Source organism: Chiloscyllium plagiosum, chromosome 7, assembly GCF_004010195.1.
Source record: "Chiloscyllium plagiosum isolate BGI_BamShark_2017 chromosome 7, ASM401019v2, whole genome shotgun sequence".
In the NCBI taxonomy this organism is placed as follows: domain Eukaryota; kingdom Metazoa; phylum Chordata; class Chondrichthyes; order Orectolobiformes; family Hemiscylliidae; genus Chiloscyllium; species Chiloscyllium plagiosum.
In genome coordinates this window covers 42,879,958-42,897,227 of record NC_057716.1, presented here as the reverse complement: position 1 = coordinate 42,897,227, position 17,270 = coordinate 42,879,958, and the positions used below count along the sequence as shown (strand labels likewise).

The 17,270-nt window shown below is 37.5% G+C and overlaps 1 protein-coding gene across 1 annotated transcript in view; it reads right to left on the bottom strand.

Annotated features, from left to right (window-relative positions):
• The window catches only part of ttn.1 (titin, tandem duplicate 1), a 336,276-nt gene that overhangs the window by 185,166 nt on the left and 133,840 nt on the right, over positions 1 to 17,270 (bottom strand). The window contains exons 103-120 of the mRNA XM_043694489.1: positions 15,679 to 15,957; positions 15,311 to 15,589; positions 14,913 to 15,191; positions 14,457 to 14,744; positions 13,994 to 14,281; positions 13,281 to 13,571; positions 12,207 to 12,494; positions 10,966 to 11,055; positions 8,593 to 8,875; positions 8,064 to 8,250; positions 7,847 to 7,933; positions 7,478 to 7,745; positions 7,131 to 7,391; positions 6,825 to 7,034; positions 5,135 to 5,212; positions 5,009 to 5,035; positions 3,814 to 3,837; positions 39 to 113 (exon numbers count right to left, since the gene is read on the bottom strand). Of these exons, the coding sequence (XP_043550424.1) occupies positions 39 to 113; positions 3,814 to 3,837; positions 5,009 to 5,035; positions 5,135 to 5,212; positions 6,825 to 7,034; positions 7,131 to 7,391; positions 7,478 to 7,745; positions 7,847 to 7,933; positions 8,064 to 8,250; positions 8,593 to 8,875; positions 10,966 to 11,055; positions 12,207 to 12,494; positions 13,281 to 13,571; positions 13,994 to 14,281; positions 14,457 to 14,744; positions 14,913 to 15,191; positions 15,311 to 15,589; positions 15,679 to 15,957 (3,582 nt within the window). The remainder of the gene's footprint in view (positions 1 to 38; positions 114 to 3,813; positions 3,838 to 5,008; positions 5,036 to 5,134; positions 5,213 to 6,824; positions 7,035 to 7,130; positions 7,392 to 7,477; positions 7,746 to 7,846; positions 7,934 to 8,063; positions 8,251 to 8,592; positions 8,876 to 10,965; positions 11,056 to 12,206; positions 12,495 to 13,280; positions 13,572 to 13,993; positions 14,282 to 14,456; positions 14,745 to 14,912; positions 15,192 to 15,310; positions 15,590 to 15,678; positions 15,958 to 17,270) is intronic.

The window sequence follows — 17,270 nt, the reverse complement described above, 5'->3', positions numbered from 1 at the left end:
CTAGGTATTTAATTGAGATAACATAATTCTGTCTGTACCTTTCCAGTGCGTGTATTCATCTTCCTCGAATATTGTGTACGAAATGTCTTCACTGATCTCATATTTTTCAGCAACTTCAAAAGATTGATTTTATATTAGTTTACAATCAATAATTTTCATATATAATATTTGAGACAGAACTGTATATTTTTAAAACATAAAACAAGAAAATTCTAAATTTATTAAAATAATTTCAACAAAAACACTAACGTGTTCCACTTTTCTATTTGTGCTGGGTTTTTTGACAATACATTGTTCAATATGTGCACTGATTTCTTAATTGAGCAACTGACTTAAGGGAGCATGACAATGAAATTAAACAAAGTTAACACTGATGAAGATACAAATATAGTCACAAGCCAGTGTTACACAGTCATTTTCAACATCGCTAGGGCAGCACGGTGGCACAGTGGTTAGCACTGTTCCCTCACAGTGCCAGAGACCTGGGTTCAATTCCCGCCTCAGGCGACTGACAGTGTGGAGTTTGCACGTTCTCCCCGTGTCTGCGTGGGTTTCCTCCGGGTGCTCCGGTTTCCTCCCACAGTCCAAAGATGTGCAGGTTAGGTGAATTGGCCATGCTAAATTTCCCGTAGTGTGAGGTAAGGGGTAAATATAGGGGTTTGGGTGGGTTGCGCTTCGGCGGGTCGGTGTGGACTTGTTGGGCCGAAGGGCCTGTTTCCACATTGTAATGTAATCTAATCTAATCTCTTCAAAATTAGTTTGCTTAATAACATTAAGATCCCGTTTAAAGTATTCCCAAAATGAACTAACATAAATAGTTAAAAAAGGGCTTAATCACTTGGATATGATAAATTTACACAACTGATTAATTATCTTGACTGTCAGAAAATGGATATCAGACTTTACTGCTATCACAGTAAATTGTACTCTGATTGGAATTTATTATTAGTGAGCCAGTATGAGGTTTCAATCTGAGTAAGACTGCGTTACCATTCTAAAAGAAATTAACTGATCCAGATTTAACAGGCTGCTGAGCAATACAATCAGTCAAAAGATTACAAGCAGAAAGGAGAAATCAATGCATGCCATCTTCAACTTCTAGTTAAAATATGAAAGATGTGTCACCAGTATCTGGGTGATTCTTCATGGAAAAACAGCTATTGGAAACAGGCTGGGGTGCCTTGGATATTGCAATCAATAAATTAATGTCTTTAAAAACCCCAACGTTCTACTCCGTTTTGAAAGGTTTAAAGTGGCCTCGCCAGCAGTCCTTAAAAGTGCTAGTGACAGCACTTGAAGAAAAGGTCTGATGGTTCTTTACTGGAAAAAATGCAAGCTGAAAATAAATTGAAGCCTGTAGAATTTTCCCAGCTTTGATCTTTTATTGGGTGTAGCAGCTGACTGGTTTTAAGCAGATGAGACGTAGGGCCCAAAGTCAGGCAAGCCTTCATTATCAGATGCCAGTATAGCTGCCACACTTTCTAGCATTGCATTTTCCCCTTAACAGATTCAAAATCACGCTTTCAATAAATGAGTGGCAAAGAAAATTGTCTTATATGAAATAAATATTACAGTGTGATCTTGGATAGAAAGATACATAATTTAAATAACAAAAATATCAGTGAGAACTGAGGAAGTAAAAATAATTGGGAGAAAGGAAGACAAAGGTACAGAGGAGGTGTAATGTTGAAAACGTTTAAATTTTGTGATGATACAATGATGCTTGCAAGCCATGAGGTTGATTTTTAATGTCTAAGCAGTGGTGGAAAATCCACATTCGTAGATTTGTCACTGGTTATCTGATTTTTAATATTCCCTTCTTTTCCTTTAAAGCCAATGAGAAGGAAAACTGAGCATGGTGTAAAATAGGTAGCCAATATATTACCTCTAGTTTTCCATCACACACAAAAGGAAAGGATGCAAGAATAGTTATTGCAAATATTTCTACAACAGCAAATCCTTTATGCAAACATTCTTTCTGTTGAAACATTATGCTCTAAATATTACTATGCATTTTGATATAGGGTAACCATGCTTCCCAATGATACAAGTGAAATTTTGCAGATGGTTTCATTGCAATGGTACAACATGTTAAAATTATATGGCCATAACACGTTTCAATTATATTGAAAACAAAAATGGTGGAAGTACACAGCCGATCTGACAGTATCTGTTTCTGAATCCTGCCAGCCAGCTGAAATGTGATCAGAAGCTTGGAAGTGTGTGGTGCAGCGAATTAATGCCAGAAAGTGGGTTGTCACCCAATTAAGGCTAGTGAATAGGCTACCAAAGCTGGAAGACCTCTCAGAAGTTTTCTAGCTTGCTACTCTGCACAGGGCAGTGCATAGCCAGTATACCACCCAGGGTCTATGCCTGTCTGTAACCACTGGCTTCAAGCAATCTCCTGCAATTAAACTGGCCCCACTATCCATGAGATACTGGAGGCCAACGGGAAAATTCCACTGTGTAGACGTACAGTCCTGCTGCTGCTGATTATTCAGTGACTACAAAATAGCACTGTTGCAGGACAACGCCAGTGAATTGGCCAGCACAGGTATTTTCAATATCCCACCACTGCCTCCATTCCCAGCTGACTGGCAGGCGATTGTTAACATCTTGGAAGCCAGATCAGCAAAAGTACAGAGTCTCTGAAGAAATGCTGTGAACACAATTCTCTCAGCTGGATATTTTTGAAACTCATAAGTTGCATTGTTCATAAGGGATTCAATATACCAGCGTATATTGAAAAAGCAAACCCTTCCACATACACAATGTCCTAGTTCTGGGAGCTGCTGAAAATATTTGTGTTGGCTGTGAAAGCCAGTATGCCAGTTAAGACAGCATATAATTACCTACATAAATGTGACAATTAATTACCTGTCAGCAAAGGGTAGCTAAGTGGTTAGCACTACTGCCTCACAGCATCAAGGTCCCAGGTTCAATTCCAGCCTCGGGCGACTGTCTGTGTGGAGTTTACACATTCTCCCCGTGCCTGTGTGGGTTTCCTCCGGGTGCTCCGGTTTCCTCCCACAGTCCAAAGATGTGCAGGTCAGGTGAATCGGCCATGCTAAATTGCCCATAGTGTTAGGTGCATTAGTCAGAGGGAAATGAGTCTGGGTGGGGTACTCTTCGGAGGGTCGGTGTGGACTTGTTGGGCTGAAGGGCCTGTTTCCACACTATAGAGAATCTAATCCAAGAGATCCCTACTCACATGTAAACTTTTTATTTTATTCATTTGTGGGATGAGGGTGTCGCTAGCTTTGCCAGCATTTATTTCCCACTCTAATTGCACAAAGGGAAGTTATGAGTCAACCACATTGCTGTGGGTCTGGAGTCACATATAGGCCAGACCATGTACGGATTAGTGAACCAGGTGGGTTTTTCCAACAATCGACAATGAATTCATGGTCATCTTTAGACTCTTAATTCCCAATATTTATTGAATTCAAATTCTACTATCTGTCATGGCAGGATTCGAACCTGGGTCCCTTGGACATTACTTGGGTCTCTTGATTAACAGTCCAGTGACAATACCACCAGGCCAATGCCTCCCCAAAATACAAAAACAGATTGGATAATGTTAGAATTTCCAACCTGGTATCACCTTTGCAGATTTTAACTCCCTTCTGAAACCTATGCTCCCCACTGTCTGTTGAGAATCGACCCATAAATTCTGTTTCTCTCCTCACAGATACTGCCAGATCCAGCATATTTTCAGATTTCTACCATCACAATATGTTGTATTTGCAAGTTTCAAGTACTTTCAGAATGCTGAAGTATCTAAAATTTAGCTCTTATAAAAAGACAAGTTACCTATTTCTTCTGCCCATTCTTTTTCTGAAATATAGAAAGAATAAAAAAATGTAAATAACAAAATACTTCCAAGAATTCAAGTAAAATGTGTTTTTTATAGCTTACTGAACAGATCACAAAGCGAGACAAAGGACACAAAGGAACTTCAAAACTTCAGCTGAAAATTTTGCACAAGAATCCAAAATGTCGTTTTGACAAATAAACAATAATTGATTAAACTTTTACTTTGGAAGGAAAATTTCATGCATTCTCCAATTAAACCAAGACTTCTTTGATAATACATTCTTAAATTGCTCTCTTATCTCTAAATGATTGCGTTTTGATGCAGGAATTCTAATGTCAATGACATCTAAACAATACAAAAGAGTGCTAATTAATTTTTCATCTTTCACTCCTCTTGTGCTACTATTGGATTGAATAATTTAATACAAGAAATGAAATGAAATTTGTAACTGGTATTTTATGTTTAAATATTTGACTTTATTATGAAAAAAATTGAACAATAATATTAACACAGCATTGACTAACTGTCATGCTAGGAGCACGTTTTAAATTATTGATCACAGGCTATCTTATGTGCACGGTTTTAAAGTCCAAATTAAAGAAATACAAATAAATACTTGCTTTTAGATTAGATTAGATTAGATTAGATAACATTACATTACATTACATTACAGTGTGGAAACAGGCCCTTCGTCCCAACAAGTCCACACCGACCCGCCGAAGCGCAACCCACCCATACCCCTACATTTACCCCTTACCTAACACTACGGGCAATTTAGCATGGCCAATTCACCTGACCTGCACATCTTTGGACTGTGGGAGGAAACCGGAGCACCCGGAGGAAACCCACGCAGACACAGGGAGAACGTGCAAACTCCACACTGTCAGTCGCCTGAGGCGGGAATTGAACACGGGTCTCCAGCGCTGTGAGGCAGCAGTGCTAACCACTGTGCCACCGTGCCACCCACAACCACTGTGCCACCGTGCCACCAACAACCACTGTGCCACCGTGCCGCCCACCACAAGTAAAAATACTTGTAATTAAAGTTATTTGCCATTGTTAATTTTTGTTAAGTTATGATTTTTTTTATTTACTGAAGATAAAAACATTTAGATCTGCTTATATATTATGATAATATTAAGGAAAATCTAAGAACTAGAATATTAGATTATTTAAAAACAGATTACCCACCAGGTTTCCTGGGTTTCAAGATGATTTCTGTAAAGAACAGATTTTACCATGAGTGAAAATGAATAAAGTCATGAATTGAATGTTTTAGTTTTATTTAAAAGCTGCATTAAATTAATATGCACCTACCTTGGCTTGAAACATAAAGTTCCGCTGTACTTTTAGCTTCACCTCTTGGCTCAAGTTGAGCAATAACTGAGTAAACCCCTGGAAAATATAATTGTATACTCCTGTTTTTGCCTATGTTTTATTTGAAATTTGCATAACACACTTTTCACAGTACAGTTTGTCCCTCCATGATCTGACAGCCTCAGGAAGGGCCGTTACTGGACCACAGAATTTGCTGGACCACATTCGGGTTAGGACGGGAGGTTTTTTCTTAAAATATGCTTAAAAAGTGGCATGTGGCATAAAGTGAGTTGAAAAGCACTTATTTTAGAGAATGTTGACAATCTCTTTACCAACTGATGCAATTGTGGAAACTGGAAAATTTGCGGGTCCTGCAGAAAGATGGAAATACTGCAGCATTTGCAGCGGAAGACTGTGTCAGATCACAGAGTTTGTCAGACCAGAGTACAACTTGTACTCACAGCACAGAATCAGGCCAATCAGGGCAAAAGATATTTGCCAGTGTCTATGTTCCAGATGAGGCTCTTCCCTCTCTGCATTATTTCATTTTATCAATATACCTTTCTGTTTTTATCACCCCCCATTTATTTACTATATTTATACTATTTATCCCAAATATTTCTCTGGAGCAAGTTAAATAATCTAACTATGCTGAATAAAGATATTTCTCCAGAACTACTTATTAGTGATTATCTTGCACTTATGGTCCCTGGATTTGTCTACCCCATAATTGGAACATTTTATTTTAATCTATTCAATATAATGCTCGCATTTTTAAAGACTTCTACCACGTCACCTTTCAGCTTTTTCCATTGCTAGCACACTTTTTGTCCTACACTGATAAGCTATAAGTTCATGTTGGGAAATTTTCTGTGCCCTTCGCCAGTGCTCCTCTATCCTTATTCATAAATTAGGGCTGAATTTTAAAAGCGGGGAAGGGGATTGGGGTCCCTGAACCCTGCATAAGAGTTGGGGATGAGTCCTCTCCAGCTTGGCAGATGTATCCTGCAACTACTTTATGGGTGCTAAATGACTTGAGGTGGGCCTTCCACTCCCATCAAGAAGCTAGTCTCACATGAGACAACTGCTGGGAACTTAAATGGTTGGCAACCCTCTTCCCAGCAGCGAAACTAAGAACAATGGCCATTGTTGGGATTGCTGCAAGTCCCAGATAGAAATGGATTATGGAGCTGGACTTGAAGGTAAGTTCAAGAGCTGAATGGGGTTAGCCTGGCATATCCAGGATGGATTGGGCAGTGAGAAGCTGAAATGAAATGGAATGAGAGTAGCGGGACCCTCGCAGGGAGTTGGGCACGCAGGGGCTCTCAAAGGAAGTTTAATCCCTCCCTACACTTGTCAGCCACCAATCCCAGCAATGGAGAGAGAAGGCCATTAAATTTGCTGCTGAAGGCCCTCATTTGGCTCACAAATGATTAGACTGCACAACCCCTTCCCTATTGCAGGTAAAATCTTAGTGTGGAAGGCAGGAGTGAGTGAAAGGCAGGTGTGATTCTGTTACCATGCTGCAATGAACAAACACTTAAGTGTAACCAAAACAAGATTCCATATCAATGTAATTTCCCTGCTTCTCCCTTCAAAATGAACTCAAGTGACAAATTTGCAGACAGATAATTGATATAGATATCTATGATTATAAAAATGACACATTTAATCACTAGACTGTATGTACCTTCATCTTCTGTTGTGACGTTATGGATAGTCATAAAGTGTCGCCGCCCTTCACTTCTGAAGCTGTATTTAGGACTTTCTTTCAGCACCACTGTATCTTTAAACCAGGTTACAATGGCATCATCAAAAGACACTTCACATTCAAATACAGCCGACTCATGTTCTTTCACCACTATATCCTGGATTGTCTTTGTGAATTCAATTGGTTGCGCTATAACATACAAAAGCAGAAACAATTCAATATTTGAACAAAACAATGAGCACTGAAGTACAACTCAGTAAGTTTTTTTATGGTAAAGCTACAAACCTTCAACATATAGATCAGCAGATGTTTCAAGATCTTCATACTTGCAAGTAAATCGGCCTTGATCCTCTGGTCTCAAGTCACTAATAGTGACCTTCTGCAACTTATCTGCAACGTCAATGGAATATCTGCCTTGTCCCTCAATCCTTCTACCATTTCTATACCACTCAGCTTTCAGGTTGGGTAAGGAAAACTGGCAAACCATGATGCAAATATGGCCTTCCTTACCAGAAAGATTTTCAAGATGCTGTTCAACTATGGGCTCTGGACAACATAAACCAATGCAATGAAGTTAGGTGAGATAAAAGGAAAACACATTCAGAATTTAGAAAAACATGAACATTGCTTACCAACAACAGTCAGCTTAGCGCTGGAAATATGTGGGCCACAGACAATGCGGAAGTTGCCCTGATCTTGCAGTGCACAATTTTTGATCTTTAAGTGATGAATGTCACCATCAATGCTAATTTCGTACTTGTCATTAGATTCTAATTTTTCAGTTCCTTTGTACCAAGATAGTTTGATTTCAGGATAGTTTATCTTTATCACACATTCAAACACAGCATCTGCATTTGTACGTACAAGTTGGTCTTCAATGTCCTTGATTAATTCAATAGGCTGCTGAGAACAAATTTAAAAAAAATATTCATTTCAAAGAAAATGCTCCAAAATACTATTACTGAGCAAAACATGAGATCATATTATATTACAGATCCTACCTCAACCTTTTCTATTCTTTGCTGGATGTACTGGATCAGTTCATTAAACTCCTCTTCTTCAGGACCTTGTTCACGTTTTTCCAACTCCTTAGAAAGCAACAACAAATTAAAAGTTATAACAAAAACAAAATTACCATGCAAGATTTTTATTCAGTATGAAAAAGATGGTAATCTCCACAGTATTAATGCTCAGATAAATGATTGGAAATTAACTCACAAATCTGTGAGTTTCTTCTACTGTTTTGCTGGCTTTCAGTTGTTCAATAGCTTGAAGAAGACCACGGAAATCAGTAATTCCATACATGCGGGCATACTTTTCATATTCTTTAGGATCAACATTCCTTAGCAGTTCCACAATGTCAATATCCTTGTCTGCTTCTTCTTCTTTTTGTTTGGAAGGTGTCCTTTATAAAATAAATGGTAAATATTAATGCATTATTATTGCATTTGAAATTAACCTTTTTAAAATCAAATACATAAAATTGATGGACCAAATATAAATATTACACTCTATGGAAAATGTATTTATTTGATCATTCCATAAAAAGGAATAATTAATTTTTTAAAAACTGCTGTTACCCCCAAAAAAGAGATTGTATTAAATTAAGTTTTATAAATATTCACTATGTTTTTTTGATAAAAAGGAGAATTAATCTTAAAATGACCAACACTAATTTTGAGTATGATCCCATAATTCTGATTATGAATCAGAACTTTAACAATCCCACCAAATATAACACACTTACTTCTTCAGTTTAGCTCTGAAGTCAGTTTCAACAATAATTTCTTTCTTCTCCTCGATTTCCAAAGTAACACTACTTTCAATTTCGCCAAATTTGTTAGATGCCACACATCTGTACTGTCCAGAGTCAGTTTTTACTGCGTCTTTGATTTCCAATTTGGCCTCTTGTCCTTTTTGCTGTACAATTATTCGGCCCCCATGGTTTATTTGCCTCCATTTCCCTTTCAACCATTTAACATTTGGGATTGGGTCACCACCTACCTTTGCAGTGAATGTTGCAATACTCTCTGAAACACAAAATGTACAAAGTAATTGAAATCAGTGCTAACGTTTTCAAAATTTGTGCTCTCAATTTTTCCTACCAAACATTTATGAATAAATTCTTTAGAACCACAGAAATGATACAGGACAGAAGGGAGCCATTCAGCCCATCTTGTTCATGTCAACCCAAAGTGACTCAGATGACCTTTTTAATCCCATTGTCCTGCACATGGCCCATAACTCTGCAGCTTGCAGCACTTGAGGTGCAAATCCAGATAGTTTTTAAAAGAGTTCTGGGTCTCTGCCTCCAACATCAGGTCAGGCAGCTAATTCCAGACACCCACTGTTGTCTGCACAAAAAAAGGCTTTACCTCATCTCCATTTATACCTTCTGCCACTTAGTTTGAATCAAAAAACCTTGGCTTTGCAACTCTCTGTCAAGAGAAATAATTCCTTCTGTCTACTCTATCTCAACCTCTTACAATTTTGTATACCTCAATCATGCATACAATTCTGGTCACCTTTCTGTAGGAAAGATGCCGTTAAACTTGAGAGGGTGCAAAAAAGATTTACAAGGATGTTGCCAGGGTTGGAGGGTTTGAGCTTCAGGAAAAGGCTGAGTAGGATGGCGCTTTTTTTTCCCAGGAGCATCAGAGGCTGAGGGGTGACCTTACAGAGGTTTATAAAATCGTGAGGGGCATGGATAGGTTAAATAGACAAGTCTTTTTCCTGAGGTGGGTGAGTCCAAAACTAGAGTGCATAGGTTGAAGTTGAGAGGGGAAAGATTCAAAAAGGACATCTTTTTGATGGGATAACTTCTTCATCAGAGGATGGTGCATCTATGGACTGAGATGCCAGAGGAAGTGGTGGAGGTGGGTACAATTACAACCTTTAAAAGGCATTGGATGGATATATAAATAGGTAGGATTTAGAGGGATATTGACCAAATGCTGAAATGGGACTAGGTCAGATTAGGATACCTGGTCAATGAGGATACATTGGGCTGAAGGGTCTGTTCCCATGCTGTATGACTCTATGTTAACCCTTAGCCTTCCCTGTTCCAGAAAACCAACCCCAAATTCACCAATATCTCCTCATTGCTCCAGTACACTAGCTTGGGCATTGTTTCCCTATGTAATTAAGAAATTACATCCACTTCACCTAATGTACGAGGTGATGAGAAGCTGAGACAACTTAAGTAGCTGAATTTTGCAGACCTCCTCCAGTATGTCTCTTTGATGCAGGGAGGTATGGGGTGCAGTGGTATGGCCACATGACCTTAAGCTTAAGGGAAGGATGCCCTTACCCTGTCCAAACAAGCAGCCCTCAGAGGCATTAATCTACCAGCAGTGCCCTAAAAAACTGAACAGTGGCAGACAGTCCAGAATTTAAAGACCGTTTTACAAGGGGCTACTTTGAAGTGGCTGTAAGGAACTTGGGAGCATCTTAATCTTGGAGCTGTCCTATGTACAAATGGGACAACCCACTCCAGTATATCATCCACAAGATGACACCCCTTCTTCCTGCTGAAGGCAGACATTTTACCCAAAGCAGGCTTAGCCTGCCCCCTGCATGTTATTGCTGTGAGGTGGAAGGCTTTAAGCATTCCATTTGGGAGACAGAAACATAGCAACTGGGAGCAGAAGTAGGCCATTTACCCCATGGAGTCTGCTCTGAGACTGGTCCTGAATCTCAACGTCATATTCCCACTCAAAATCAGTGTCTAGAAATATATTTATTTCTTCAATATATTCAGGGATTTGGCCTCCAAAATTTCATGTGGTCATGAATTCCACAGATTTCACCTCCTCTGAGTGAAGATGTTCTCTTCATCTCAGTCTGGAGATTATCACTCCCCCCCACACCTTGCTCAAGACCCCTTCTGGCAGAGGTGCCCTGATCAAAAGAACGGGTATGATTACATTTTTTTCTCTCATGAATGAAAATGAATTTACTGTCAGACTAAAATTTAAGCTTGAACACCTTCTAGCTAACAGTCCGTGGTTTGATGTTGTAATTATTTAGTAATATTTACTTTGTCAATTTTTACATACTCCAGAAATGTTTCTTCTTAATAATCAGAATATGTGAGAAGAAACATCAATGCCGCACTTACTTGCTGTTACTTTCACACTTTGTGGTTTCTCAATGAAGAAGATCTTATCTGTCTTTGGTGCAGAAACCAGTTTCTTGGGTACAGCTTTTTCTAAACCAGAGCAAGTTAAAAGGAAGTTACATTGTAGCTTTGGTTTTTAATGCCAACATTCTTACTAGGAAACAAGCTGAACATACAAGTGAGTAAATGGGTACATAATTGGATTTTTAAAGTCAACACCTAAAGTAACTACAATCACAAAGATTATTTTATATTCTGGCCAGGCATTTCAGGACACATTACAGCAGAAACCTGACCTTACCTCAATGCAGTTTCAATTTTGCTTCTGTATGCCTTTTTGAGAACTGTTTTCCCGAAATTTGCTAAACATAGAGGTTGTGGGGTGTTTGACTTTATATTTCATCTAATTCAACACAATTAGTGGATGACCTAGCCACATGCAGATGGAATGTTTTTAGTTTATTTGTTCTTCTAGGGATGGCCAAGATATAAGTGAGGTTTTTGGAGTAAACCTTCGTTATGTGCTAACAAATATGCATATACCATAAGATATTTCTCTGGCAATATGGAAACTACTCTGACATATCCCATGCACAGTCCTACAAAAAATTTACAAACATCCTCCAGCACTTGGCACATATTCAAATTACATCTCAATCGGTATATTATTATATGATCATCTGTTTAAGAATGAGTTAACTTTTGTACCACATGAGTGAACCTAAATCAGCACAAACAATATTTAACATTGTGGTCAAAGATATTGTAAATAAAATAGCAAATGAAGAGCTTTTGGCAGCATTTGAAACACCATAGTGGCAATAAATATAATGGCAACAAAGAAGAGTTTAATTATATTTTCATTCTGGGAAATATACAGTTAATTCAATCTGAAACTGCAGGTGCTAAAACATGAACCAGAATATTCCATGTCTAGCTCAGTAAAAGTGTCCTGATTCAAGAGGTTGTAAGATCTTTAGAATTTTTTACCAGCAAACAATTACTATTCACAGTGGACGCATGTATGACCAATGCAAGAGCCTGGCTTTGACACTATTAATATGGCTGAGTGGATCACATCATTGCTTCAATACTTTAAATAAAAGAAGTAAAAACTGCATGAATGTTTCCTTCATGCTGTGAGACTAAGGAAGTTGGATACACTTTACAAAATATGATTAGTAAGAGCTTTTTGCCTTAATATGTTAACAATGACAACCTATTTCACTCCAATCCCATACCTTGGACTGTTATCTTGGCTTTGCAAGAAACAGTTCCAGCTTCATTTGTAGCTTTACATAGGTAGTCACCACTATCTGTTTTAGTGCACGTTTTACATTCTAGGGTAGCTGTACCATCCTTAAATGTGAAATTCAGTCTTTCATATGGCATCATTTCTTTCCTGTCTTTAAACCATTGGATATTAATTGGCTTAGATCCATGGACGTGGCAGCTAAGCTGCAATGACTCTCCTTCGGTTAGTGTCATTGGTTTAAGTGGTATGTCGCAGACAGGAGGCTTTAAAAGCTCTAAAACAACAAAATCCATATCAGTATCTAAAATAGAAAACGTGTCCACATCAAACATAACATCAAAGATTGCTTGAACTATTTATTTTACCCAGTGCATAGCCCCTCCCCCTTTGAGGTTACCCACTGTTGTCTCCCATCATCACATTTCGTCTTTCACCTGGGAGTTTAGCAGTTTGTGCCACAGACTACTTCACAGATACTATGAATGGCACCTTATCATTTGCCAACAACATAAGCTTTGATGTTGGGCAATATTTTTTCTGGAGGTGTTTAGCACCTTTATACAACATAATGTTTCATCCAGTGACCTGTCTAAGAAAAGGAAAAACTTGTGCAAAGACAGGAAAGAAGAGAATGAATTACTTTCAAGTAAGATTTGAACTCATACCATTTTAGTCAGAGTTCAACATTATCAGCAGCAGGTAGGATAAAATGTGGCAAATCCTCCAAAACAAAACTTGCAATCTCAGAACATAGCAAAATGCTAGAAATATTCAAAGCAGCTTGCATTTAATTTTTAGTTAAAATTTAACAGCGTTAACGTATCTTCCATAAGAAAGCATTGCTAGGAAGATAAGATCTAACTGAAATGTTGATTAAAAACTGACAACTGGTCAGGTTTTACAATGTTGACTAGACAGAAGGAGAGTAAAGAATGTCAAATCAAGTCAAGTCTTAAAGAGTGAACAATACATTTCACTCGATAGCAGTATTTGCCAACATTAGTTTCTGCATGCAGTTACCAAGCACTGTAATATAAACAAAACTGGCTTCATCACTAACCTGTGATCAGTAAAGACACGGTAAACATTGCAGTTCCTGCTTCATTGGATGCTTTACATGTATAAACAGCCGAATCAGTGAGGTGTGCTTTCTTAATGTTTAATACCACTACGTTATTTTTAAATGATAATTCATAATTTTCAGTTTGTAGGATCTCCTGATCATTTTTGAACCAGGTTACAGATATTGGTTGTGAACCAGATAGTCGACCTTCAAGTTTTACAGCTTTTCCTTCTGTATCCTGTATTTTTTCAAGAGGTTTTTTAGTAAAGCTTGGTGGAATTTTACGATCTGTAAACAGGCACAACAAAATGAATCAACATTCCCAACGTCAGATATATGTTTTCACTACTTCAGTGAAGTTACACTTCAGCAAGCAGAATCTATTAAAAACTGAAAACCTCAAAATAATTTTGAATGTCGATGATGGGTGGTTGAAGTTTGTGAAAATTAAGACCCATTAATATGGATGGAAAATATTTTCATCATGTTTAATGTTATTTTTCACAGTTTTGATTTGTTTTCTAAGTAATTGCCTGTAAGAGAACAATCTTAGATGGCTAGCATAATTAAAACTGAGCAAATCATTAGAAAAAGATAATCACAAAGAAGAATAAAATGAACAAGAGCAATATTCTTCCTCCAAATGAATAAAGGCTAGCCTGGATTGCTGGGCTAAGAGAAACAGAACAATGACTGATATTAAGGAATACCTTTTACAGTTACTTGTGTTTGCGTTGAGTCCTTTCCAAGATCATTGCTAGCCTCACAAATATACTGACACGAGTCTCCCTTGTCTGCTTTTAGAATTGTCAGGTGAGGTGTATTTTCCACAAAAGATATCTTGTAATTGATACTTGAACGAATCTCTTTGCCATCCTTTAGCCAAATAACTTTAATTGGGGAAGAGCCTGTGACATGGCATTCAAGTTCTACACTTTGCCCAGTGATAACTTCCATGGGTTCTAGTTTTTTGTCAAACACAGGGGCTATTCTTGCCTCTAAAAATATAACAAGAAATAATTATTTTCTGTCATCATATTATTAAATGTGAAGTAATTGTGTTAAGTAATGATAGTTAAAAGAAGTAGACATTAACGTTTAAATTCTACAAAATTAGGATATAAGATAAGGACAAAAAGTAGAAGATAATTAGTAATATTTTACTTAACAAACCTTTCAGAGTTAGTGTTGCACTACATGAAGCATCTCCAACCATGTTGGAGGCTTTGCAAGTGTATTCACCAGCGTGATGCATCTCAGCGTTAAGAATTTTAAGAGTTGCTACATTCCCTATGAAAGACATAATTAGATTTTCTTCACTGGTTAGTTTTACACCACCTTTAAACCAAGAAGTTTCAATAGGTGCTGAACCAGATATGTGACATTCAAATGTCACTGGAAGATGAAGAGTTCCTATCATTCCCTGAATTTTCTTTGTGAAAGAAGGTGCAATTTTACGTTCTGTAAAACAGACAATTACAGGCTGCATTAATCACACAGCGATCATACAGGATCTTTTGTTTTAACAACATAACATATTTAAAATGTTCAAACATAAAATTTATAAGATGCAAATATATATCAATCTGCCAAAAACAGATTTCAAATGAATCCATTAAGTGACATCACCTTGGATGGTAAGCATGGCTTTTGATGAGCAGGCCCCTATTTTATTTTCAGCTTTGCATATAAATTCCCCACAGTCACTCAAAGTTGTTTTCTTCAGTTCCAGTCTTGCAACATTGTTCACAAAGTCCATTTTACAATTAGAGGTGGCTCTCAGTTTTGTATCTCCTTTATACCAAGACACTTTAATTTCTGGCGTTCCAACTAGTCTGCACTGAAAATATCCTGGATCTCCTAATGTTATTTCCAAAGGTTCTAAATGTTGGACAAATGTTGGTGGTTCTAAGATAAAAGCAAGATGTCAGCAATGAAAGATTATGCATATTATATATATAGAAAAGAAAATAACAAAATATTGATGTAAAGTCGGTGACTAATAGAAATTGGTGAGTTTAACAAACCTAATACTTTCACTTCAGCATGACAAATGTCCATTCCAGCATCATTTTCTACCTCACAAGAGTATTTTGCATCATCATCTCTAGTACAGTTGAGAATTTCCAAAATACAAGATGTTTCAGTAGTAGTTAAAATGTGCTTGTCTGACTGGAATATAACTAATCCATTTTTCTTCCAGCTGACTTTGATTTCTGGGGTACCAGTGTACGTGCAGTCTAGACAAACTGACTTCCCCAGTACAACACTACAATCTTTCAACTTTTTCTGGAATACTGCTGGTTCTGGTAAAGACAAAGAAGAAAACAGTTCTCAAAAAGGCATACAGAAGCAAAATGTTGCATTTGTTTCTTTAAATTTGTGTTTCACAAACCTTTTACAAACAATTTTGTTGTACAAGAAACTTTGCCAGCTTCATTACTGACTTGGCAGATATAGTCTCCACTCTGGGAAGATTCCACATTTAGTAGCTCCAATATTGCTGTTGAGTCACTTAAAGAAATGTAACATTGCCTTCCTGCAACCAGTTCAGTGGTACCTTTAAACCAGGATACTTTTAATGGAGCTGTTCCTGTAACAACGCTTGTAAATTTCACATTTGAACCAGGTAAAACCTCCTGAGGATCAGGTTTGTGAATGAATGAGGGTGGTTCTAAAGAGTTCAAAGAAAAATAGTAAAATATGACATTAAGCAATAAATGTATCAGAAATGTAAATGTAAAGACAATAATGATTTTTGTTACAAAACAAAATCAGTTTTTCTCTTTGCTCACATTTTTTATCCCTCTGCCATCTTCTTTCCTGATAGCAATAGTCTGTGCTAATCCCTACATAATGGCAACCTTCTAGTCCCTCAATCAAGAGAACATTCTTCACACAGAATCCAGAAAGGTTGTCACCAGCAATTTTATCATTTGCTCAAGGCAATAACCAAGGCTTGACCTTTTCCTGACCTAACATCTAAACTGATGTCTCTCAGAAGTGACAGCAAGTGATTTGGTTAATTTCTTTCCATTTTCTGTCTAAGATCAAGACATCAATATCAGTGTCTCTGCCCCTCTAGAAGATGCCTGGAAAATTCGTGGATCAAGTTATAGGAATATTGAAATAAGAGCCTGATCTGTCATTCAACTAGAACTTGGCTGTTCTTTCACTCCACTGTAAGTTTCCTGCACTATTCACATATCCCTTAATACCTTCTCTTTCCACACATCTATTGATTATGGTTTTGACTATATATAATGACTGAACTTTCACATACATCTGGGTAGAGAATTTTGAATATGTGTCATCCTCTGAGTGATGAAATTCTTTCTCAGTTAATTCTAAATGGCCGACCTTTAATTCTAAAATTTATGTCCACTGGTTCTAGATCCCTGTCCCCTCACTCTGTTTGTTCTGTAAGAATTTTGCGTGCTTTAATGAGATCACCTTTCATTCTTCTCAACGTTGGTGAATATAGGCCCCATATCCTCAAACAAATATCCCACTCTTCCAATGATCAACCTGATGAATCGTATCAATTACCTTCACAGTTGCTGAACATGTAAGTTAGCTTTCAGTGGCTTATGAACAAAGACTCCAAGGTTTCTTTGCATATTAACACTTTTCATAAATTGTGTTTGTTCTATCAAAATGTGAAAGTATATAGTTTTTGACATTTTACTCCATTGGTGATGCTTTGATCCAGGCCATTAACTGTCCAAATACTCTTTATATCTCTTTCATCCTCCTCACAACTCTCATTCCCACCTAAACTTTGTGTTATCAGCAAACTTGGAGATATTATATTTGGTCTCCACATCTAAGTCATTGACATAGATTGTGAATAACTGGCCACCCAGCCTGTAACGTTGTGGTTCCTTAGCAGTTACAGCCTGCCAATCTGAGAATGGCCAATTTATTTCCATTTTTGTTTGCTAAACAGTTCTCAATCAGTGCAAGTATGTAATGCTGAATACAAAT